At 34.0% G+C, this 26,349-nt stretch overlaps 3 protein-coding genes across 4 annotated transcripts in view; 1 reads left to right on the top strand and 2 right to left on the bottom strand.

The window, feature by feature from the left end:
- The window catches only part of LOC119616302, a 110,272-nt gene that overhangs the window by 66,151 nt on the left and 17,772 nt on the right, over positions 1–26,349 (top strand). For both annotated transcript variants that reach the window (XM_037972653.1, XM_037972661.1), the window contains exon 4: positions 249–319. In XM_037972653.1, the coding sequence (XP_037828581.1) occupies positions 249–319 (71 nt within the window). The remainder of the gene's footprint in view (positions 1–248; positions 320–26,349) is intronic.
- Positions 416–16,118, bottom strand: LOC119616295. Its single transcript, XM_037972643.1, has 13 exons — positions 15,985–16,118; positions 11,851–12,341; positions 10,644–11,781; positions 9,330–10,583; positions 9,144–9,262; positions 7,948–9,085; positions 7,773–7,888; positions 6,566–7,712; positions 5,227–6,498; positions 2,639–5,170; positions 2,462–2,577; positions 1,161–2,393; positions 416–1,081 (listed from the first exon to the last, which is right to left on the bottom strand). Exons 1-13 carry the CDS (start codon positions 16,052–16,054, stop codon positions 758–760), a joined length of 10,950 nt encoding a protein of 3,649 aa, XP_037828571.1. The 5' UTR covers positions 16,055–16,118; the 3' UTR covers positions 416–757.
- On the bottom strand, positions 22,031–23,976 carry LOC119616318. The gene is made up of 5 exons (XM_037972673.1): positions 23,717–23,976; positions 23,464–23,642; positions 22,996–23,401; positions 22,765–22,931; positions 22,031–22,698 (listed from the first exon to the last, which is right to left on the bottom strand). Exons 1-5 carry the CDS (start codon positions 23,940–23,942, stop codon positions 22,117–22,119), a joined length of 1,560 nt encoding a protein of 519 aa, XP_037828601.1. The 5' UTR covers positions 23,943–23,976; the 3' UTR covers positions 22,031–22,116.

The raw sequence follows: 26,349 nt of genomic DNA, 5'->3' as shown, positions 1-26,349 counted from the left end.
TTCGGAACTCTTTAGAAGAGTTATGGCAACATCTACAACTTATATAGAAAAGTTTCGGAACAACAAAAATGTTTCACAGTACGCGTAGATAATGACGACATACAAGTTCCCAGGTTGCTATAAAGAAAATGATGCATTCTTAAATATTGTAAATTATTTTCTGAAATTTCTGTGGTGATGGCTTCTTATATACAATAAACACTTCAAAATCTCATAACAATTTTAAAATATTTTTTTAATTATTTTAGGATCGATTCGTACATCATTATTATCTGGGTCCAAGTTTAATGTCACCTGGCATTTGGCGTATCCTCATAAAGTAAGTAAAAATATTAAATTTTTGTACACAATTCGATATCGATCGAAATTTTAAATTTTTTTTATATTATTCCCAAATTAATTTCAACAGATCCAATTAAAAAATATGTATATATCGTTTTTATTTAATGGCAATTATTTTCTTTCGATTCTAAACAAATCTATAATTACATTAAGAACTTAATTATAATCAAAAACTTAATACCCGTAAGTGAGCATTTTTTGCGAAAAGAAAATTGTATATATTATATAATAATATATTTAGGTATATAAATATGAACAGATACACGTATAGAATTAATTATGAAGTAAGCAAAATACAAAAACTAATTAAGGGACAATTGAGGACTAGTTACTAGTTGATTTCGTCAATTGTTCAGGTCAATGATTGATGAGTTGTGATTTTAGGTCTCTAAGGGTGTTTGAACTATTAATAGTTTTAATATTTCAACACTAAAATCGATACGACCGACAGAAGAAGTGTTAGGAAAAGACTGTTGGTGGCTATATTTGCTGAGCCCTTAAGTTCTACGGTATTACATCCGTTTGTATTACAGACATTGCAATAGTTGCTGTCATTATTTTCACATTTTACTTCAGAGGCACAACCACGTCTAAGGAATCCATCATCGTTCAAAGAGGAAACGCACTTGTCGTCGGCAACATATATGGGACACACTTTCAGATTGGAAGGATTTTGCGCACAATTTCTATCTGCTACAGAATTACAGATATGACATTCACGACGATTAGCTGGATAGATCTAGATTTAAAAACGAAATGTAAGGGGAAGTCAAAATTAATATATACCCATGATAACAGAATAGTGCAGTTGACATTACCTCATTATTGCATTTTTCTCCGGAACAAACAGCACAAGTGCCAAGAGACTCGCATGATTGTTCACTAGTGCTCAAGCTGTTGAAGCAACCTCTGACTGTGTGACCTTGGCCATCAATTCGTGTGACACATTTATCATTTGGTGCCGCGCATGTTTCGGTGGTAGATACTTCTAGAGGATTTTGAGCACAATTGGGTGTTTTGCTAGAATCACACGATACACAAACGCCTGCCTTGGGCAAACGTGATAATTCATTGCAATCATTGCCTTCACACTTGTATAGTTTATTTTGAGCGGCCCAGTCGGCAATATCGCTGGCATTTTGAGAAGAGGCACAACCCATTAAGTTGACCAAACCATTTTCGTATTTAGCGAAGCAATAATCGTTGCTTTCATAAAGTTCACAATATTGACCTACACTGCTGGAGCACGATGAGCCGGTACAGACATGACACTTAAGTCGATTCTCTGGGAATACGAATTTATTACATTCGTCTCCTGAACATGCGGCACATTCTGTGGAACCACTTTGCTGACAACGGTTTTGTACCCACATTTCTTTGTCGTCCAAACAGGAACGTATGACTTGTTGATCCTTCATGGCAACCATACAGTTCTTGTAACATTTTCTGGATTTGAAGCCATTATAGTCGGGATTAAGAACACATAATGGTTCAACGGAAGAATCACAGAACGAACATTCAACATATTCCTCGATACTCCAGGCAATGTTACATTCGTTGGACTTGCATCTGAAGCAGCGTTCGGGATGTTGTCTGCAATACAAATCCTTGTAGTCTTCAACGTCATCGGAACAACCACGTCTTTCAACGCGACCCAATTCATCGAAAACAGTCATACAATCCTGATTGATATTGCGGCTGGAACAGTTAAGTGTTGGTCCCAACGAATACAAGCAATGTTCTCCTTCGCATGTATGACACTTAAGTGGAAGGTCTTGCCAGACACCATGGTAACCGTCGTCTTGCTTGTTTAGCAAATCAATAGAATTACATTCACTTCCGAAGCAGAAACGGCAGGAGGTGCTATCGTTGGCATCACAGTAAATGGAGGATTTGCATCCACGAACTGTAACATTTCCACTTAAAGCACTCACACATGATTCACTATCACTTACGATAGGGCAAGCCATTTTAGTGGTGGGGAAAGAATCGCAGTTGGACTCTTCTTCAGATGTACAGGTAAAGCATTGTTGGCGATCTGCTGGGAATATCTACGAATATAAAAATAAACAGTATATTTTTTATCAGCTATTCAGATGTACAATATAGTTATGCCTACCTCTCTGTTGCAACCGTGTTCATTGCAGACACCACAGTTCTTGTCGTTGCCTAAGACACAAGCAGCGAAATCATCTGCTGGCAAGTCAGTCAAGCATCCTCTTTCTGTTGTGCCGGCTACTCAGAAAAATATAAAGTTCTTTAATAAATATTTATACATTATAATTATGTTACTTACCCTCTGTTAATTTGCTGTAACAGCTTGTGTAGGGCAACATGCTGCAAGTGTTGAAAGTACCAATTTCGATGGGATTCACAGCACAGGATACATCCTCTGTAGAATCGCAGACAGCACATGATTGTGTACTTGGTATGTTGTCTAGAGAATTACAATCAGGTCCTGAGCACACGTGCACTCTCTTGGTTTTTATGATGCTCTCCAAATCTTGATTGCGGAACGAACTGATACATCCCATTTCAGAAACACTGTTTGTGTTGTCGAATCTAATAAAGCATTGATCATTTTCCTTATACAATGGGCATACTTTGGACTCGGGATCCTCGCAAGTTTCTCCTTGGCATGTAAAGCAGGAAAGACGATTTGCTGGTAAATTGTTTGTGTTACAGTTGTTGCCAGTGCATGCAGCACAATTTCCATCTTTACCCTCCGAGCAAGTGTTTTGATCAGGCACTTCTTTGTCGTTCAGACAGGTACGAATTAGGTCATAGGCAGGCTTTGTCGAGCTATCTGATGGGAACAATGCAGTCATACAACCACCGTGACATTTTCTTGTCTTATGAGCAGAGCTTAGTGGATTCCATACGCATTCCTGGTCTTTGTGAGAGTTGCAATAAACACAATCTACAAATTCAGCCTTTGAAGTGGCAGTGTTACAATTATTTGATTTACAACTGTAGCAATTGTCATCATTTTCCGAGCAATATTCACTTTCGACAAGATCGGCACAACCGCGACGAATTACTTTACCGCTATTATCAAATACAGTCATACAATCTTGTTCGTTATTCAATTCGCAAGTCAGAGACTCAGTTGTTGTTGCTGAATTACAATCATCACCTGAGCAGCTAAGACAACTCAAGGGGAGGTCCTGCCATTTGCCAAAGTTATCATCTTGTTTCTTGGCCAAGTTGACAGTGTTACAACCTTCACCGGAACATTTAACACATGTTCTGGGATTTGTAGCATCACAGACCAAACTTGAACTACATCCACGATAAGTGACCTCATTGCGGAAGGCGGTTACACAAGTATCTTTAGCATCATATATTGAACAGATACTCAAACTGTTGGGTCTATCTTCACAGGTGGGATCAACACTAGAATCGCAAACATGACACTTGAGACGGGACTCAGGGAAAACATCTTTATTGCAGTTATTTCCCTTGCATGATTTACATGTTGTTGATGTACCATTCAAACAGCCTACGAATTCATCATCGTACAAGTTTGATAGGCAACCACGTTCGGTAGCACCGTCAGATAACACACGTGAATAACATTCAGTGTATGGTGAAACAGAGCATGTAGTTTGTCCAGTAACAGCGGTAGGATTTACTGCGCAGTTGCTATCCGTGCGTGAATTGCAAAGAGCACAAGTTTGGGCAGGAGGAATGTTATCAAAAGTATTGCAATTTTCACCATCACAAAGGTGGAGGCGTTTGTGTTTCAATAAATAATCAGCCTCTGCATTGCTAAATTCACTGCGGCAACCAAATGCTACAACGGCATTCTTTTCATCGAAACGAGTATAGCATTTGTCATCTTGGCGATATGTGGGACATTCTTGGGTCTTTGGATCTTGGCAGTCATCACCTTCACAAATGTAACAACTGTGACGTTTTTCTGGCATATCGATGATATTACACTTGGCTGTACTGCATACTTTGCAATTTTCCTTCTTACCGGAAGCACAAAGTTCGCGATCATCGAGATCCATATCATCATAGCAAGATCTGGATAAACCATATGAAGGATTTTCTTCCTTGAAACGGGGATATAAGGCGGTCATGCAGTATTTGTAGCACTGGCGGGTCTTTGTAATACCGACGACATTTGAAATACAATTACCATTAGAATCAGTGTCGCATGATAAGCACTCGACATATTCTCCTAAACTGGTGGCTTGATTGCAACCGTTCGAGTTGCAACGTAAACACTTTTCGGGGTTTTCTTCGCAATATGATTGGTTATCTGCTTGCACTGGATCGCTGCATCCTCTTTCAACTACCTTGCCATCAGCATTAAATACGGTCATACAATTTTGTATGGGGTTGTTTACGCAAGTACGGAAATAGCCCTTAGATGTGCATTCTTCTTCACCTTTGCAAGTGTAGCAAGTTAGAGGAACATCCTGCCATCTACCAGGAACACCATCCTCAATGATCTTTTCTAAATTTATGGTGTTACAACCATCACCTTCACAAACACGGCATGTGCGAGGATCGCTTTCGTTGTCACATTTCATATTGGATCCACAACCACGAATTGTTACACCATCGCGGAAATTCGTTACACATTTGTCATTTTCTTGGTAAATTTCACAAACTTTATTGCTGGTGGGTGCGGAAGCACAGTTTGGATCGATGGCAGAATTGCACTGCTGACATTTCCTACGATTGGCTGGAAATACATCGATTTCATTACATTTGTCACCTACACAAGTCTCGCATAAACCGTCAGTGTTCATTAAGCAACCGTAAAATACATCTTCTTCAAGAGATCCCAAGCAACCACGTTCGGTATGTCCATCTAGAAAAGAAAATAAATTAATATATTGCTAGACATCATGCTGTTATAATACTTACTGCTATTAACGCGAGTGAAACATTCTGTAAATGGCAGGGAGGCGCAACGCTGAATGTTGCCCACTAAATTGGGATTTGTGGCACATAGAGGGTTTTCAGCAGAATTACAAACAGAGCATTGCTTAGGTGTGGGCACGTTTTCTGGTGCATTACAATTCTTTTCATTACATAACAACAACTGCTTTTGTTTAACGAGTTCATTAACAACATCCATTTCAAATTCGCTGCGACATCCCATGGCAACAATTGAACTTTCGTTGTTGAACAAGGTGTAGCATTGGTCGTTGGCATGATATGAGCTGCATTGTTCTGATTTCATGTCTTCGCAATCATCATCGACGCACTTGTAACATTCAAAGCGTTCTTCGGGAACATTCATGGTATTGCAACGTGGACCATCACATGCTTTGCATAATTCCTTTTCACCATTGGCACAGGCTTCACGATCATCCAAATCTAAATCATCTAAACATGTACGTGAAAGTTCGTAGGATGGATCATTTGAGCTGGTGCGAGGATATAATGCCACCATACAGCTCTTTTGACACTTGCGTGTTTTGCTCTTAGAGGCATCGAAATTAACAGAGCAGCTACTGCTATCTGAAGAATCACAGAAGTAACAGTCAATGTAATCATTTAAACTCTTAGCATCGTTACATCCGTTCGATTTGCAAGCAAAACATTTATCGGGGTTTTCATCGCAGTAGTCGGATTCTGTACTGATGACTGCATCACTACAACCACGTTTCACTACAGTACCTTCCTTACTAAATACGGTCATACATGTTTGCAAATTGTTGCCTTCACATTTGCCTACAGTTCCCTTTCCACTGCTACATTCATCGCCATCACAATGGTAACAGTTCAGAGGTAGTCCTTGCCACTTGCCTGGTTCACCAACGTAGCCTGGCAATAGATTAACGGTGTTGCAATTATCGGTATTGTTACAGATGCGACAAGTATCACGGTTGCTGGTATCGCATGTCATTTCGGATGCACAACCACGAATGGTGCGATCACCTTCCAATTTGGTCACACAACTGTCGTTTTCATCATACAAAGAACAGACACTGGCAAAATCTTTGGCATTGTCTTCACAGCCAGGGAATACAGCTGAATCACATTGGATACAACTGCGGCGTCCTTCTGGGTAAATCTCAACATTGCAATTGTTTGTGGTACACAACTTACAAGTATTGCTATTTCCGCTAGAACAATCGGCAAATACATCATCATCGACATCAGACAAACAACCGCGATGGGTGACTCCTTCTACAAAGAATTAAAAACAAAATTATTTACATAAAAGGAACATAAGGTTTTGTCAAATCGGTCATACCCTTATCGATACGTGTGAAGCATTCAGTATTTGGGAAAAGTTGACAAACGGTGGCAGTACTTGTTGAGGGCTTGGAGGCACAATCGGGATCTTCCAGAGAGTTACACCATCTACAAGCAGTAGGCTTGGGGAAGTTTTCAAATGTATTGCAGTTGTCACTATCACATAAAAGGAGTTGACGCTTCAAATCGACCAAGTCAGAGTTGTCCAAATCGCTGGCACATCCCATGCGTTGCACATCGTTTTCATCGGCAAACAACGTGAAGCATTGATCATTCTCACGGAATGCTGTACATTCAGCACTTTTCGGTTCATCACAGTCGGCTCCATTGCAAACATTACACTTGAGTCTGTTTTCAGGTATTTTTGCAGTATTACAAGAACTACCATCACAGACCTGACAGTAAGGTTTTGTGCCGGCTTTACAATCTTCGCGATCATCCAAATCCAAATCATCCAAACATCCTCTGGCCAATTCATAGGCTGGATTTTCTTCATATTTACGTGGATACAAGCCCGTCATACATCCTTTGTGACATGAACGTGTGCGTTTAATATTTTCGGGATGGAAAACGCAGTCGGAATTATCAGCGCCCTCACAAAACAAGCAGTCACCAAAGTCGGCCAAGTTATTAGCCAAGTTACAACCACTCGATTTACAGAATTTACAATATCCAGGATTCTCGTCACAGTAATTTCCATTGTCACCATCATAAACCGAATCTGAACAACCACGTTCAACGACCGTACCATTTGATGCGAATACGGTAGCACAGTTTTGTCTAATATTATTACGGCAAGCCTGAATTAAAACCTGTTTGCTATCTTGGCATTCTTCATTTTTGCATGTATAACAGTTAATAGGAAGTCCTTGCCAGTTTCCAGGATAACCGATATTAGTACTGGCTAAATCGACGACGTTACAATTATCTGAATCGCGGCAGACACGGCAGTATTGTTTATCACTGTCATCACATTGGAATTCGGTACTGCAGCCACGGTATGTGTGGCCATTAACCAATTTGGTGGCACAATATTGGCTGCTGGAGTAGACGGGACATACGGAAGCGAAATTTGGGGAACTTTCACATTCGGGATCATCTTTTGTGTTGCAACGTTGGCAACTACGACGGTTAGCAGGGAAAATCTGTAAAAACAAATTTATCATATTAAAATTTAAGCGCGTTTCTTAATCTCTCATACTTACTTCAATATTACATCTGTCACCTTCACATACACTGCAGTCTTTATCACTGCCGTCGAGGCAAGCGTTTATTTGAGTTACAGTTAATTTATTTACACAACCACGTTGAGTTGATCCATCTGAAATGAATTTCCAGTTAAAAAGCGAACGTATTTTATATAATTATAATGAATATTACCTTTATTTACTTTAGTGAAACACTGGGTGTTGGGCAAAGCTGAACATGTTGCCACGTTTGGAACATTTTGAGGGTCGGAGGCGCAGTCTTCGTCTTCATTGGAATTACACAAAGCGCAAACAGTGGGAGTGGGAATGTTTCCATAACTATTGCAGTTATCAGTTGCATTGCATTTGTACAAGAGGTGTAGATTACTGGATACAAAGTCATCTTCCAAATCACTGATGCAACCCATTTGGACAATATCACTCACATTATTGAAAAGTATAAAGCATTGGTCGTCGGGTTTATATTTCAAACACTCTGATGTTTGAGCATCTTCACAGTTTTCGCCTTGGCAATGGTAACAAGATAAACGATCTTCTGGTAACTTGTGGGTATTACATGCTGAACCAGAACAGGATTTGCATTCTGTGGAACTTCCACTAGAGCATGCAGCCTGATCAGAGGCGTCCTTATCATCGAGACAAGTACGTACAAGTTCAAATGAGGAACTGTTGGCTGCGGGATAAAGTGCTGTCATGCAACCACCATTACATTGACGGCGGTTATTAACAGCTGATGGATTTAAAGCACAATCTGCATTGGTTTCGGAGTCACAGTAAATGCAATCAACATAATCGCTCAAGCTGGTGGCTTTGTTGCACAAATTGGAATTACAATTGAAGCAATTAGACGAGTTCGAATCACAATAACTTCCCTGATCCTTTTCAACGGCATCGCTACAACCACGTTTGATAACTTTGCCATTTGTATCGAATACAGTCATGCAATATTCTGTATTGGAACATACTTGTTGTTGATTGGAGCCAGCAGCGCAGTCTTCCAAATTGTTGCAAGCCAAACAGGTCAAAGGCAAAGATTGCCATTGACCAGGTTTGCCATCAGATTTACGTTTTAAATTGGCTACATTGCATGCGTCTCCTTCACATTCTTGACAATTTCCAGGCAGTGATGCATCACAACTTACTTGTGAACTGCAACCACGTACAGTGTTGCCATTGACATCTAGTTTCGATACGCATTTATCATTTGGGGCATACAATAGACAGACTTGAGATGCATCGGGATTATTTTCACATGAAGCAGAAGAAGTTGATGTACATACGTGGCAAGATAAACGATTGCTTGGGTATTCCTAATATAAATTACATATTTTTATAGTATTTGCTTTGCTTTTTTGTATTTAAACTTACCTCTTGATTACAATTATCTCCTACACAGCTCAAACACTTAGTACTGTTTTTATTGTTAAGACAGTCGACGAATTCATCCCCTTCTAAGTTTGACAAACAACCACGCTCAGTATGACCATCTAAAATTGAATACAATATATTAGTTTACTGCTGTTGCTATAGCTAACATTCGCTATAACCACTTACTCTCCAATACACGGCTGTAGCACTGGGTGTATGGTGCCTTCGCGCAAGTTGTTGATGACTTTACATCCTTTGGTTTAATGGCACAATTTGAATCTGTTCTAGAGTTGCAAAGAACACAAGTTTGTGCTTTAGGGGTATCCTCAATATGGTTGCAGTTATCTTCGTCGCACAACCACAAATATTTTCCCTTTAGTAAAATGTCTACTTCAGCGGGATCATATTTGCTCTTACATCCCATTTCTATAAGGGAACCTGTCTCATCCCATTGCATGAAACATTGGTCATTGTCCATTACAGCCCGGCATGTTTTAGCCTCGGGTATTTGACATTCATCTCCCTTACACTGGTAACAAGATTTGCGAGAACCCAAATCATCTTTGTTGCATTTTTCACCTGAGCAAGATTTGCACTTGGGATCTTGGGAAGACTCACATTTGTTACGATCATCTAAGTCCTTATCATCCAAGCATGTACGTGTTAGCTCATAAACTGGATGTTCATCCTTGGTACGTGGATAAAGAGCAGTCATACAACCCTTTAAACATTTGCGGCTGCGTTTAATGGCATCAACATTGAATGTACAATCATCGCCATTTTTAGCATCGCAGAATATACAATCAACGTAATCACTCTCGGCTGTTGCTGAATTACAGGCATTTGATTTGCAATCTATACACAAATTTCCTTCAGCTAAGCAAACATTATCCAAACTGTCGCTGCATCCACGAGCAACAACTTCTCCTTTCTCATTAAAAGCTGTAGTACATGCTTGATTGACATTGCCAGTGCAAACTCCAAGAGCATCGGTCGATGACTTGCACTCTTCAATGCTATTGCATTTTTGGCAATTTAGGGGCAAATCTGTGAATACTCCTACATCACCAATATCTTCGTCAGCTAAGTTTACATTATTGCAGCCACTGTCCGTGCATTTGCGGCAATTCTTACGACCTAAGCCTTCACAACTTATTTCAGAAGCACAGTCACGACGTGTAATTCCATCGATCCATTGAGTTACGCAAGCGTCTTGTGGCTTGTAGAGGGGGCAAGGCTGAATGACTTTAGAATTATCTTCACAATTGGAGTCGGTGGTTGAATTGCAGCGGTGGCATCTTTGACGATTGGATGGATAAATTTGTTTGTTGCAATTGTGATCGGTGCAAATTCTGCATTTGGAACTTGGAAGACCATCATGACAAGTAATGAAAATGTCAGTCGGCAATTTTGATAAACATCCACGTTCGGTATGACCATCTGTAAACATGTAACATATTGAAATCATACATTTTTAGCCATTATTTGTAAAACACTTACCATCACGTATACGGGTATAGCACTGAGTATAAGGGAGATTTCCACATCTGTCTTGTTCGGTTATTTTTGATGGATTCACAGCACAATTAACGTCATTTTGTGAATCGCAAGCAGTACAGAATTTCGCCTCGGGTAGATTTTTAAAATCATTGCAATCATCTCCATCACAAATGAAATATTGTTTAATTTCTGCTCTTAATTGCTTGTCGTCAAGATCACTACGGCAACCCATTCGTACAGCGCTCAAGGTTACATTATCAAAGTACATATAACACATGTCATTCGGATTATAGCCGACACACTGTTTAGACTTGGGCGCATCACAATCGGCACCTTCGCAATGCAAGCATGAGAGACGACCCTCGGCAGGCAAAACATTAGTGTTACATTTGTCCTCTAAGCATTTGACACAATTATTTTCGGACTTGCAAGATTCACGATTATCGGGCTCAATGTCCTCAAAACAGGTTCGTACAAAATCGCTCACTTTAGGATTAGATTTGCGGGGGTAGAGAGAAGCTACACAACCAAGTGTACATTTGCGTGTTGTAGTTACGGCGCTAGGATTAAATAAACAATCGGGATTTGTAGCAGTATCACAGTACAAACATTCCTGATATGTTTTGGCATCAGTCATATCGTTGCAGCCATTGGCCTTGCACTTGAAGCACAATTCAGGGTTCGAATCACAGTGTGACTTTTGTTCGCTTAAAACTGAGAATTCACAACCGCGACGAATAACTTTACCGCTGGCATCGAATACAGTCATACAATCTTGATAGGGATCACCTTCACATTTGTTAGGATTACGAGGTTTGCCTTCTTCACATTCTTCATCTTTACAGGTATAGCAATTCAAAGGAACATCTTGGAAAATAGCGTAGAGATCTTCATAACGTCTCTTAATGTTGGCTGTATTACAGCCATCACTGGTGCAAAATTGGCAATTTTTGTTTTGTGAATTACATTCGAACTCGGTTTTGCAACCGCGAGTGGTAACGCCATTTTCATAAATAGCCACACAAGCATCAGTTTCACTATAAGTAGGACATACTGATAAGGCAGCTGGTGAACTTTGGCAGCTAACATCTGTTTCGGAGTTACAGCGTTGACATCTTCTACGATTACTGGGAATAATCTTCAGAAATTAAAAAATATATATGTTTATAAGTAAAGTTTGATTTTGTCAAAAACCTTATTTACTTACATCTTCATTACAGCCTTTGCCTTGACAAACCTTACACTTGTCATCATCACCAGTTAAACAGTTGTAAAACTCATCACCCTCTAAATCGGACAAACAACCACGTTCGGTAACATTCCCATTAATACGTTGATAACACTGGGTATAGGGTATAACATTACAAGGCAACTGTTTAGTAATAGTAGTGGGCTTAGTGGCACATGCCTCCTCATCACTCGATGAACATTCTGTGCACTGACTGGGATTTGGTAATTTTGCAAAGTCATTACAATTTGGACCATTGCACACATATAAAGCTTTGCTTTTAATCAATTCCACAATTTCATTTTCCTCAATAAAATCCGTAAGACAACCCATTTGTACTACATCGTTGGAGATGGCTTCGAAGCGTATAAAACACTTGTCACTTTCTTTAACGGTAGTACATTCTGTAACAACGGGATCTTCACATTCCTCGCCCTCACAACGATAACAGGAGTGTGTATCAGCATTAACTGTAATTGCAAAACAAATTATATTGTAGTGGTTATATTGTCTGGATATATTATATTCTCCCAGTATATAATATTTTATTTCAAATCGTTTTACCATAGTTGAAAAATCATTAAAAAATAACAAAAACATTTTGTACTATAGCTTAGTTTCTTATAACACTTCAGCCAGAATCGTTATCTGTATTATAACATGGCTATACATATGTATATTTAAAACAATATTTATGCCATTTAGTTTACTTTCAAATAGTCGTACGAGTAAAATTTCTTTAATCAGTTGTTCACTTTCGCAAGAATCAGGCTTAATCTAGATCAAATCTTTTTTAGTGGGACCTAAAAATAGTTGTTTTATTTCTTTCAATTGATTGGTGTCGATATCAATTCTTACGTACATTTAATAGTCGTGTTAACACACTGATTATGAATGAATGTGAACTAAATAAATATTCTACTTGTATTTGGCAATATTAGAGTAAATGTCGTATCATTATATGACCACTGATATCACAGTGTGATTAACTAAATATATTAGAATTGTTCGATCGTATACATTTTTATTAATAAACTAATAGCTAAATGATTTGTGTGCAATAATGGCAATAACAATAATAAATTGAACATCAACTAGATATTATTATCTGAAATGTATGAATGTTGTTAGTGTGTCAGAAATATCAGATTTGAAATACATTCGAATAGTGTTATTTAGTATGGTTAAACGAAATAATTAATAGAACGTTTTAAAGAAGACTATCTACATTTAAAATAATAATAGTAATAACACTAATAATGTTTTTTAATCTAATATATACTAAAGTCCGCTCACTCGTGGACGAATAATTGTAATCAAATAAAAATTTATGTGGGTCTGATAAAATGGATGTAATATTTTTATTTAATTTTAAGTTACATTAAAATTATTAACAAACTTTTACCAGTGAAATTGGAAAGAATTGTGAAATTCGATAGTCCGAAGTTTATATTACATAATGGACACAGAAAATTATATAAATTCGCAAAATTTCCTAAATTTGTTTGCCATTATCAGCTGTTTTGTTTTAAAAATTGTAGACAGTTTAAATTTGTACAAATTATAATGAAGTATATATTATAAATAGCCAATTGGATTCTGAAATTTCTATTTACCTATATATATTAAGAAATTTCTGATTTAATATTGAAAATGGTGTAAAATAAACTAGTTTTTATTTTTAACATTTGCTTCTATTTTATCAACATTTCGATTTCTTGTGTTAACATTATTTTTTTTCGATTTTAATCATAAATATCTTTTGGTTATAAAAAACTGGTGAAATTTCCAGTTATGCTTATCTTCGCAATATTATAAAATAGTTTGCTACTAAAATTATTTGCTCTAAAAACAGTAAAATTTAATTTATAGTTTGATAACACGTGCCTTATTTTATGGAACTAATATAAAAAATGTCGTTTAAAGTTAAGAAAATTTTCTAAAGTTAGAAGGTGAATTTGTGTAATTATAGTGTAAGTGTAATGAAAATATGAAGCTAATATTCATTTATTCGGAAACGAATATAAAACTCGATTTTAAACTCGAACAATACTAAATCATAGATCTGAGAATAAAATTTTAATTAAAATTTTCCCTTCAGTGACCTTGATATCAAAAATGTTTGAAGAATAGCTCGATGTGGAGTACAATCGGATGATCACTATATTAATTCGAAAATTTATTTATCATACCCTAACAGGGTACAGGGTTTGAATTTATCGAATATATTTTGCGTCACATTCCTCGAAATTCGAAATCAATGTTGCATTGATTTTAAGAAACACAGGTCTATTCCTAAATTGGTTTCAAAGTGGAAGTTTTATGGAATCGATTCTCTAAGGAAATAGTTGTGAGAGAAAACGAAACTCCCAATGATAAAACCTTGTAGAGACTACGAGGGTTGAGTTCCACAATTTCCACCAGTTCATCATAGTTTATTGTGCTCAGCCGTTTCTCAGCATCTTTGCATGTCCTGCTGTTAGTTATGGTCAAAATTTGTAACTGAATTTTGAACCAGTTACCATAATCCCATGAATATTACATTTGATAAGTAATTTAAATTAGATTTTAAAATCAATGTCATGTTCAAATACATAGTGAATGTATTTGAAAGAGCTGATCATTAAATTTTTAATATTTTTCAAAAATTATAAAATAATCTTGAAGTCAGTACCTCGTTTCTGTAATTTTCTCGAATCGAGAAAAAAACTTAAAATATCTTCCAGTTTTTAACAGTGTGACTCAGATTATTTTTAAACTGTACTCATTAAAATTTAATAAGAAATTTTTAAATTTCTTGTATTTACCCTGTTTTACACAAGATGATCATGAATTTTTCGACAGATTTTCTCGATGCAAAAATTACAGAAACGGGGCACAGAATTTTAAAATTTAGATAAAAATTGTTAAAACTTTTTAAACAATCTCTATATCCCGATGATACTTTAAAGTTTTCCTGTTATGTATATATTTGAATCCAATTTCTTAGGTTTTACAATTTTGGACTTAAAAATTATGAAAATAATTTAAAAATGTATTAAGGATTTCTTTAGAACATAAGCTTTTTAAGAAATGTTCGAAAGTTAGGATTTTTTAGAGCTTCAAAGGTTGTTATTAAAAAATATTCAAAATAATCTTATTTAAGTGTTTTTTTTACAAAATTTGTAAATAAAACTTAGCGATTTAATATCACTAAGTTATAAATATATAGCACCCAAAAAATATTAAAAAACCATGAAGTTCACATCGAATAATTTATTAAAAAACAATTTATTGTTTTATTATTACATTTGATTAAAACTTCATATATCACTTATTGGACTGTCTGCAATAGCAGTTATCAACGATTAAAATTAAAATTTTTTGGTAAAGTTAAAACAGTTATATTGAAAATAATATTTCTATGAAATATTACCATATAGGAATGCAGAGTGATTTTGTTACAGTTAGTTTTTGAGACTTTTAAAGAAAATGTTAAATAAAATTTCCAAGTTTTGTCAAGTTGGAAAAATTCAATTCATGTTTTCTATTGTTTAAAAAAGTTAGAATTTTCCAACACTAACTAGTAACATGACTAACTTCGAAATGAGCTTCACAGTTATACATATTTGAAAAAGGTTAAAATTTTTGCAAAATCATGCCTCCAGAAATGAATATCAATTGAATATGATAATAAAGAGCAGTTGACACGCCCATCTTTTCGACACAAATATTTAATCAAATGTTGTTACTCTTTTATTTTGCAAAAATAATATAATTTTTTCTATTAAACAGTTTAGATCCCTGATATCCTTTAAGGATAACATAATTAAGTTTTAAAACTTTATTTCAATGTATATGTCCATTTTATTGATTTAACACAAAGTTCAATTTGATTGAAATTTATAACGATTAAATATTTCATTTATATTCATTACATAACACAACACGTTGATTAATTTTATTAATCCTTTCGATAAGATTTTAATCCATAAATCAGTTGTTTGAAATTTCATAATCCATTTTTAGAAATTACATAATTTTGTCCACTTTTTTTGTTAGCAAATCACTTAAATATCCTTTTTCTTATATATCGATTTATATAAATATGTTTTTTTTTTGTAATTCACCTACCGATTGCACTATTTATACATAATACTAGGAATCCTAACGTGATTCCAATAAGAAATTTTCGGGGCAACATTTTGCCCTAAAAAATTATTGTTTAAACGCGTCCAAAAAAATTTGGCCAACTGATTTGTACTACTTAAGTAAACGGCCTTTTATAGATTCGTTTTTCATAATACACGTACGACAACAACAAGAACCACAAAATAGCTATCGCTGAGAAATTATTAGTTTATAATCGATTAAAAAAGAACTTGGTATGTGTGTGTATTCTTGGGCCGATAACAAATCCAACCAACCAACCATCCATCCATCGCTCGATTCATTCAAACCTTCACCGTAAACCAACGATATTCGAATTTATAATATTTTTTTTTTATTATTTACGACAATTGATTTCGTATTTATTTTATGTGAAATGATTTTTTATATTTTTATTTTAATAATTTATGTTTTCGAAAACACTATATTGTTGGTTGCAGTAACTAAGATTAGAGATTTGGATTTATTTTTGTTCTGCCAGTTATGGGCAAATTGTTGCTGTTGCCAAAATTACTTCAGTTACATGAAACTTTAAAAATTTCTTGCACAATTAAATTTTTTAAAATAATGACCAATATATATTTTATATCTATTGTAGATTTGCTTATCGACGTAATATTTTGATTAGATTGATATTTTTTAAAATTATAAAGTTTAAGTTTTTTACAACCAAATGTATTTAATGATCTTAACGCCAGTAAAGTTTAAACTGTACTGAAGGACTACTTTTGTTAATATTAATGAATAATTTCTAAATTTACTTTAAAAAACTTAAAAAGTGTTCAATATCAAGGTACTTCAGGGCAAGGTACTTTGCAATTTTGTTTCTATAATTTATTTCTTTTATAAATAATATATAAAAGTGCATTTAATATATAATGTTTATATATTGCAAATAAAGTTGTTGAAATCATGAATACGTCATAAATCGTCACAATATGAATTTATTTGTAGTCATATGTACATCATCTTGATTTAATATACATACATATGTACTTATATTATAAGTATTATCTATTATTTATTAACTATAATATCTCCTAAGTTAGGTTTTTTAGAAACACTTTGTGTAATAATTATATGTTTATATTACAGATGTCCCAAAACTTAAATAGCTAACACTTATAATACAGAGCTCCAATTTTTTGTGTAACATATCAGAATAGGTTCTATGCGCATCCCCTGATTCTTCTAAGTTTAATAGATTTTTTTCATTTAATTAATAATGTGCTTTCAATTTTTTTTGTATTGAATATTTGATCTGTTTTTAATCTAACTCTAACTATTTAATATTAAGCTTCAGAATTGTATTTTATATGCTTTTGCCTCGCTTGTTTATTAGGTTAGGTTATGTGGGTTGCACGCTAGTTAGGGAGTTCAATCGGAGGCCTTGTGGCCCATTGTGTTATCCTTAGAATAGCATCTACAGTAGCTATAACGTGCGTAGCCCATACGTTCCGACATATTACCAATCATATAGTCCCAGTAAGTAAACCAGTTAGAAGCCTAATCGAGTTCTTACCTAGTACTATCCATTGTCAGAGTGGGACAGAGCCTCCATATTCTAGAAGTGATGATATTTGACCACCTAAGTACCGTCTCACACAAAGCCCAGTCATCTATCAATTTAGATAGGGTCACCAGGGGAGTGTGAATATCCCTTTGCGCAAGGGTTAAGTCTAGAGACGACCCTTTGCGTATTCATCAGATATTTCATTTCCCCGGATGCCCTCATGTCCTGGAACCCATAACAACTCAACGTGGTGTTGTGTCAGTTGTGCCAATGATTGAATACACTTGAGAAGACATTTCGACTTAATAACATTGGAATTAAGAGCCTAGATTGATGCTAGGCTGTCCAGGTATATATGTATAGTCGAATTTTCATGATTTAGTTCCCGGATGGTCCTCGTGGCTGTATCGATGGTATATATATCTACCTGAAGGACCATGCAGGTGTCAGGTAGTCGAAGAGTCAGTAGAAGATTCAGTTTTTCGGAGAAGATTCCCGATTCCGTGACCATTTATGTCTTTAAGCCATCAGTATAGATTGAGATTATGTCTTCCCTTAGGACAGTGTTCGCGGCCCAATCATCCTTTGTCAGTATTCTTTTGAATGACCTATTAAAATTCAATGTAGATAGTATGTAGTCCGTAGCCTATCTTTGGTAGGATGGTGCCATGACCAATGCGATCATGCGTGAGTCAGTTTAAGTCGCGGTGAAGATTTAGCAGAAATGCATTTGATATATTTATTTAGCATCGTCTCTAGACTAGCCTGAAGACATGATAATCTTTGTATCTTGTTTAGAAGAGAAAGGTGGGTCTTGGTATCCATCTCTCTCCACCAAACAAGAGCTCCGTAGATCAAAATAGGTCTTATGACCGCGGTGTACATCCAGTGTACAATGTATGGTTAAAGACCCCATATTTTCCCAAAGGTATATATAGAAGGCACATAGTGCCTTCTTCATTCGACTCTCAGCATTACGTTTCCATGTGAGCTTAGAGTGAGAAAGGTTTACCGATTCTCATAAAATTTGATAGTAAGATTTTTGTTCCAATAGAACTTGATTATGACGAAATTCGTTACATTTATACTACATATTTATAAACAATATCATTTCCAAAGGGGGCCATGGGTACCTGGGTAAAAATTAGCCGATTTTAAAATTTTTAAACATCAATAGAAATTCTATCTCTTGTAATATAACTCTTCAGAAATTTCTTTCGATAATTTTTAAGGATAATAATTTCAAATTTATGCTATAATTAAAATATTTCGAAAAAATTAATTTTAGTAGGCCGAATTTATTGAACTATTGTGAAATAATTTTATTTCACACTTTAATATTGAAAAAATATAAGAATTTGTACAAGTATGAGTGCACTTAAAGATTTGACATTTTTGTGTTAATACTCGGTCAATACGTACGTTTTTACTTGAATTTAACATTCAATTGGCCAATAATTTTAATATAATTAAAATTTGTTATATAGTTATACATCAAGTGATAAGAGACTAAATCATAAAGCAAATCAAAAAAAAAAAAAGTATTTAGAATTTTGATCGAAGGAAAAACCATATACACACGTTTCAGTTTATATTATCAATTGCATTGATATGACTAATGACAAACAATGTAAATCACCAATCAATTTTATGACCAAAATATGAACTTTTATTTAGGTTGCAGTGAACGAGTATTTCTGACGTTTTATCCATTTGAATTTCAAACGGAAATGCTGTGTATATCTGACACTTATCACGTTGTTCTGTTTATTTTTCTTAATAAATAGTAAATTAATTTGTCAAACTTTTTCAATTATTTAGTAAAGATAAGTACCTATATAACTATAATTTGTTATAAATAATATACGTTAGTTTATGTGAAATATAAAAAATCTATGTATGTATATGAGAAAATGCAAGAAGATCGTATAAGGAGGATTCGGCCCATTAACATCTCAAAATTTTTAAATATTAGAAAATCTATCTAAAACTCTTTAAATTCATTAATTCCGCCTAGTTGTGTATGAATTAACAATTTGTTATATGGTCAATTTCGTGTCAAGTGATCAAACTTTTAAAATGGATGTCTTCCGATTTCGATGAAATTTGCACCACACATTTGAATAAATCCCTGTATTACCAAAATGTTCAACTTTGACCACCTCTAAGTCCGGCAGTTCTTGACTCTGGCCTACTATCCGATAATACTAACCTTGGTGCAAATTACATCCAAATCGATTTTTTAAGTTGGGCCACTTGACATGAAATTGCCCATATATAAACATATGTATTAAGTTTTTTTTTTAATTTCTGCCATTAATAGATTTTTATCTGTTATCTTATAATAAGTATAAATGACTTGCCGATTTTTATTAGTCATTACTTTTATAACGAACAAAGTTCAACATTATTAAATATAAAGTGGCCTAACACGATCGTTAATATTTCTGTGTAGGGTAGAAGGGGGACCATACGCCACTTTTTTATTTTTTTGAGGCGGCCTCAAATTAAAACCACAATACATATTCTTAATTTTTTTCTTGGTTCGGATACTTAGATATGTTGGCTTTAGTTTTATCCCTTTCAATCTTTCCTAAGTCATCCTCATACACATATTTTTTTAACTTTTCCGCACTGACCAAAAACGGCGATACCGCCCCATCCATGGGGTAAATACGCCAAGGGGATGGGGCAGATTTGTCATTAGTAAAATAAGCCAAAAAAATTAAAAAGTAAAAACTTATTTTGCTGTTTTATATTTTAATTCACTAAACAAAGTATAATAAACTAGATATTTATTGTTTATTTCACATAACTAAACAAAAAAAAATTAAAACAAATTATTAATGATTTTTTCTATATTTTAACAAAATTTTGTTCTACATCACAAGCATTACATATATTTGGCGAATGTGCCCCACGGGCAGTTCTGGGGTTTAGTTTATATTTTTCGGGTTTCAAATTATATTATCGAAAATATTATTATGTTTCATTATTCACTATTATTGTCGTTCTATCACTGACCAATATATTTTTTCTATCACAAAAACTAAAAAAGTAAGCACAAAAAATTCACACAGTGAAATATTTTCAGCACTTTGAAAAACAATTAATCACGTCTGCCTCCCATCATATCTAAAGTTAATCTTTCAAACTTTCAGGGATGATAGATAATCGATAAACAAAAATAAAATTTGATAATGCGACAAAATCGATTACTCGGTTTTCAAGTTATTCGCTTTGGCAGATGTGCCCCTATGGCGCATGATCCCCCTTCTACCCTATTTGGCAGCTATGGCGTCGATCATGGCAAATGTTTTGGAGTTTTCTTTTCTGGTGCCTTTATTCTTTCTACCTTTTGCCCTTCTTTATGTAATTTTTAACTTTGTAAACGCATAACATGATCTTTCCAGATAATGTTGTCAAGAAATTTACTGATATATTTATATTCCGTGGTGACGGTCGTTACATTTATACGAATTTGAACTCTTTATAATTCCGAAATGAGAACAACAATTAATACATTTGGAGAATATTCCAAATAGAAATGACGTTCTTTAAAAGATAACCAAAAACCGTAGTAAAAAAAAACCTCGACAATTGCCGCACCGATTAAACCTAATCGAATTTGGACAACATTTTGTGCCAATACATATGAATCTTACAAAGTTAAAAAGTTGGGTAGAAATTATGTTGTACTTTAACGTTAAATATCATTCAATTATTTTTATGGTAAGAACCATCGCATAGCAGCCAAACTTTGGAAATGAAATATAAAAAGAATGAGATCAATACCCCTCATATTTTGCCGTTTTTCGATTTGAAATTAAATTAAAAGCAATTTTCGGCCATCATTTAGTCAAAATACTATTTTTACAAAATGTTGCTTAATTTTGATCAAGTAAATTGGTATTATTACTTTGAGTCCATCGAAAGTTATTGCTAATCATTTTCTAAAATCGAGAATCGTTAACCCTCCAAAACCGTGGTTTCATCAAAATCCACCAATAAGTAAAAATCATATCAACTTTTAAAATCGATGTCTTTTGATTTAAAATTGCCCATATTGCTCTTATTTATTCAAGAAAGAAGTATTTTCGATCTACCCAAATGAACGTTATATTTTGCAGCAAAATCTTGGGGGGAAATTTTAATAACTGGAATTGTTTTTGTACTTTTTATCTTTTTAGAAAGGCTTTTTTGTATAGATTACGATTCCATCACAAAAAACTTCATTCATTATACTATCTATTTATCCACTTAAAAGCGCACCCAAACTTAGTGGTCGATGCGCAGGGTCTTCCTCTAAATTATTTAAATTATTATTAAATTATTTATTTAAAAATAGTTTAATTGAGGTAATAGGACAACATAATTTTATAATAAGAACTAACCTAATGAAATATACATATTTCATTAGGTTATATACATATATTGACTAAAAATGTTTGCAGTATATAATTCGAAAAAAAAACTAAAAGGAACACCCTAACATTCTATGTTAATACATATTTATGTTTGTGTGTATATTTTTTCATTTAACTTTTAATTATGCAACAAATACTTATGTGTAGGTAGATTATTTAAATGCAATAAAATGCAATAATTACATTTATCACAAAAATAAAAATATGAGAACTTATAATATTAGAACCATTGTTATCAGGCTTATCACCAGATCCTCCACTTCCTGAACCATTATCACCATCTCCAGATCCATCACCAGACCCTCCATCACCTGATCCACTTCCCCCATTACCATCATCAGATCCTCCACTACCCGATCCACCATCTCCTGTGTTTCCTCCATCTGAGCCACTACCCGATCCACCATCTCCTGGATTTCCTCCATCTGAACCGCTACCGGATCCACCATCTTCTGATCCGCCACCACCTGAACCATTTCCGGAACCACCATCACCCGAACCACCTGAGCCACTGTCATCAATTAGTAGTTCACTGTCATTACAACCACTCAATTGACTGGGTTGACAGATCATACAATCCGTACTGGATAAACATGATTTTTGTTCTTCTAAAGTTTTAGCGCAGCCCCGAATCACATGATTGCCTTCTTGTTTAACAAAGCAATATTCATTAGGCGTCCGAGAAATTACACATCTCGAGGGCAACAAACTTTTAGGATTTATACGACAATTTTCGTCCTACAAAAAAGGATATTTGTTTAATTTATATATTTATCATAAAATCCGTTAGAATTCTGTTCTTACAGTCTCAGAATCACATTGAATACATTCAAATGATTTCGAAGCCAAATTGTTGCACAAGTTTTCGTTGCACTTAAAGCAATCATTTGAATCATTCAAATTTTGCGCATCACATTTATGGCGCAAATCTTCCGAAAGTTGCTCGAGGCAACCTTGAGCCAATATTGTTTCTAGATAAAAATTAACAGTTATTTATTATTGCTTTGATTTTAAACATAATTTTATTTTACTTACCGCCATCAAATACATTTACACAGATATCCAAATCATTAAGACATTTTTGTGTTGACTCATAGGTGGTGCGTAAACAATTTATACCATTACATTGGTGACATGTACGCCCACTTACAGAGCCATTATCTCCATTATTTCCTCCATCTGGGCCATTATCAGAACCCTCATCACCTGAACTTGCATCATCTTTTATTACCTCTTCGTCGTTACAATTACTCAATTCACTAGGTTGACAAATCATACAATCGGCACTAGATAAACATGACTTTTGTTCTTCCAATGTATTAGAACAGCCTCGAGTCACTCGATTTCCCTGACGTTTAACAAAACAATATTCATTTGGGGTTCGTGAAATACCACATCTTGATGGCAATAAACTATTTGGGTTGGTGCGGCAATTTTCATCCTACAAAGAATTGATTTTTTTTATTTTTATTAAAGAAACATTAATTTTGAATTTATTCATACATTATTAGAATCACATTGAATACACTCAAATGAACTTGATGCCAAATTATTGCACAAATTTTCGTTACATTTAAAACATTCATTAGATTCCTTAGAGTCTTGAAACTGTGCCTCACTACCACATTTATTGCGCAATTCTTCGGAAAGTTGTTCCAGGCAACCTTGAGCCAGTATAGTTTCTGTAAAGAAAACCCAAAGTTATTTCCATTATTGTGAGTATTTTTTTAAATTTAAACCACTTCATTTCACTCACGTCCATCAAATACGGTTACACAGATATCCAAATCGCTAAGACATTTTTGTGTGGCCTCATAAGTAGTGCGTAGACAATTAATACCATGACATTGATGACATATTCGCTCAGCCGCTACACAGCTGACATGTACATGAAGCAATAGCAGGATCACAAAAATGAGTTTATTGCACGAAATACAAGGTGCTGTTGTATTGTTACTGATTTGACGAACCGACAACTGCATTTTATGGCCTCTCGAATTGTAATAATGATAATTTCAATTCAAATTTTACTATTATTGTGCATGTAGTGTGTGTGTGTGTGGATGGATACCATTTGATCAATAGAATTTTCCATAGTTTACTTTTCAAGTAGGCAATTTGGAAATCTACTTGTACTGTAATCATTCAAATATTGACTTTACTCTATAAATAATACAACATATTGGTTTTGTATGATTGAGTAATTATTAAGTGCTTCCTTTCGCTACTTTAGAAATAGGGGTATTTTATTATAAACGAACTTGTTGAATACTTTTAATCCTTCATTTAGTTCATTTCGTAATTTATATATAAAAACTATAGACTAGATACAACTGATATGTATCTTACAAAACAATATTGATTCTTAAAAAATGATTGATTGATCTTTATCCAAACTTTCTTTTAAAATAACTTAAATTAATAACTTTTTTTATAAACGCAGGGTATTTCAAATTCATTCAAAACTTATTGTATTCCTGAGTATGTTTATTATTTGTTTCATACTCTGTTATTGTTTATAATTTATTTTAATTGTTTGATTTTATGACTTAGTTCTAGTAATCACCCATAATGGTTTTGTTTACAATTAAAATTTCACGAGTGCTTGTGTTATAAACAAAAATGATAAAATATTTCCCTACCGAATATTTAATCATAATAGGTTTCTTATTTTAGATTTTTTTATTGCAAATTTTATCTTTATCGATCGATTAATGACGAGATTAGAAGCGCCAGGCACATTTGATTATATGACAATTGATTTATTTACATTTCATAAGATATTTTATTTCCTGGTAAACGTGTTTAAAATAAAGTATTTTAAACTTTAATCTGTTTGATTTAAAATAACTATTTTCTTTTTTCGAGAAACATATGTACATACATGTGTTAAAAATATATATGCATATCCAAATATAGAGGTGCTTTACGCAAAATACTTACTCCACTTTCGTAATTACCATCTTTAGATTTTTTTTCACTTTCAGATTTTCCCCATTAGCTGATAGGGTTCGCCTCAAAAATAATTTTATCGTTCATAATCATAATATAATTTTTTAATATAGACATGCTTTCCTACTCTTTTTGATTTTAACCTGAATTTTTCCATTACACCTGACTTGAATATAGTCAGTTAAAGTAAGATGAACGTTCAAATTGATTTCTCTCCCGAGACAAATTAATTCAAGGGAAATAAATTTTTCAATTTATCTTGAATATTTCATTTTGGAGATTTTCAAAAAATCACATATACAATTTTTGCTTATATTCTATCATATTTTAAAGAATCCTTGAAGAAATTACAACCAGACAAGCATAAGCTTTTCTGTGGTCTTGTCTATTAACTAGACTAGGACTACTCTGAGAATTAGTCTTTGGACTATTAGTTGCATGGACTATTCTATAGACTAGACAACGCACTAATCTAATGTCTAATATATAGATTAGTCTATTGTCTAATTTTTAGACTACTCTATTTTAAAGCAATTTTAACTAGACGCTTAAAGTATTTTTAGGGACTATTATATGAATTAGTCTCTATAGTTACTAATAAGTATAAAACTAATCTATATACAAGTTTATAGAATAGTCTGTCTGGTTTATAGAATATACCATTGCCTAGTCAATGAACTAGTACATTGACTAATGGACTTGCTTATTGATACGTACTTATATTGATTACATTACTGACTGAAGAAATCGAAGAAGATATAAATTTGGAAAAGTATACAGTGTCTCTCATAATTATTCGAATTTGGGTAAACTATAAAAAGAAACCAAATTTAATAATATATTTTGTGTGCAAAATAAATAAATTAATTTGTTATATTGTATAGATAGTCCTTATGTTTGATATCACGCTTTTTAAAACTTGAAAAATTTGCATTGATTTAAATTAATTGTGCTTTTTTAAAAAAAGTCCATGAAATTGCCTCACAAAAGTATACGAATTTTTCCTGTATTTCATATTTGATCATATTATACGCAACACAAATTTTAGAATCGAATGGTTTTTATGCGTAATATTGTTTTAAGGGGTTACTATCCACGGAAAGGATATATTTTTGGCCCATTTGGTCCACAATTTTGCGGAATTTGTACCCTCTTTTCATGTATTATCATTAAAATGGCGATTTTTGGCCATAATTGTAAATTTTTCTCCTTTTTTCCAGAGATAAAACAAAAATTTGATATTGGGACTTAAAAGACCCTTTGGGGTATCTAAAAATAATATCTTTTGTTACAAGAATCTGTATTTAAACGTTCCAAGATAAATTATTCGGATCATTCTTCTTTCGCTAATTCAATATATTGGAACTTAGTCCATTTTTATAATACTAGGATAAACTATTTTCGGGGAAAGTTTTCTGGTATATATTCTTTTAGATA

The sequence above is a fragment of the Lucilia sericata genome, unplaced genomic scaffold, assembly GCF_015586225.1.
Source record: "Lucilia sericata isolate MDLA Ls3-8-SP2 unplaced genomic scaffold, ASM1558622v1 Contig000002F_arrow, whole genome shotgun sequence".
Lineage (NCBI taxonomy): Eukaryota > Metazoa > Arthropoda > Insecta > Diptera > Calliphoridae > Lucilia > Lucilia sericata.
This window is presented reverse-complemented; position numbering and strand designations above follow the sequence as displayed.

Bases quoted from the DNA above. Each gene is read 5' to 3' on its own strand.
- LOC119616295 (XM_037972643.1), bottom strand. From the start codon at position 16,054: ATGTTGCCCCGAAAATTTCTTATTGGAATCACGTTAGGATTCCTAGTA. The intron at 2,578-2,638 runs GTAAGTAACATA...TTTTCTGAGTAG, and splicing joins TTACAGCAAATTAACAGAGG to CCGGCACAACAGAAAGAGGA. The intron at 1,082-1,160 runs GTAATGTCAACT...TTTTAAATCTAG, and splicing joins GAGAAAAATGCAATAATGAG to ATCTATCCAGCTAATCGTCG.
- LOC119616318 (XM_037972673.1), bottom strand. From the start codon at position 23,942: ATGCAGTTGTCGGTTCGTCAAATCAGTAACAATACAACAGCACCTTGT. The intron at 23,643-23,716 runs GTGAGTGAAATG...TTTTCTTTACAG, and splicing joins TGTAACCGTATTTGATGGAC to AAACTATACTGGCTCAAGGT. The intron at 22,932-22,995 runs GTAAGTAAAATA...ATTTTTATCTAG, and splicing joins TGTAAATGTATTTGATGGCG to AAACAATATTGGCTCAAGGT.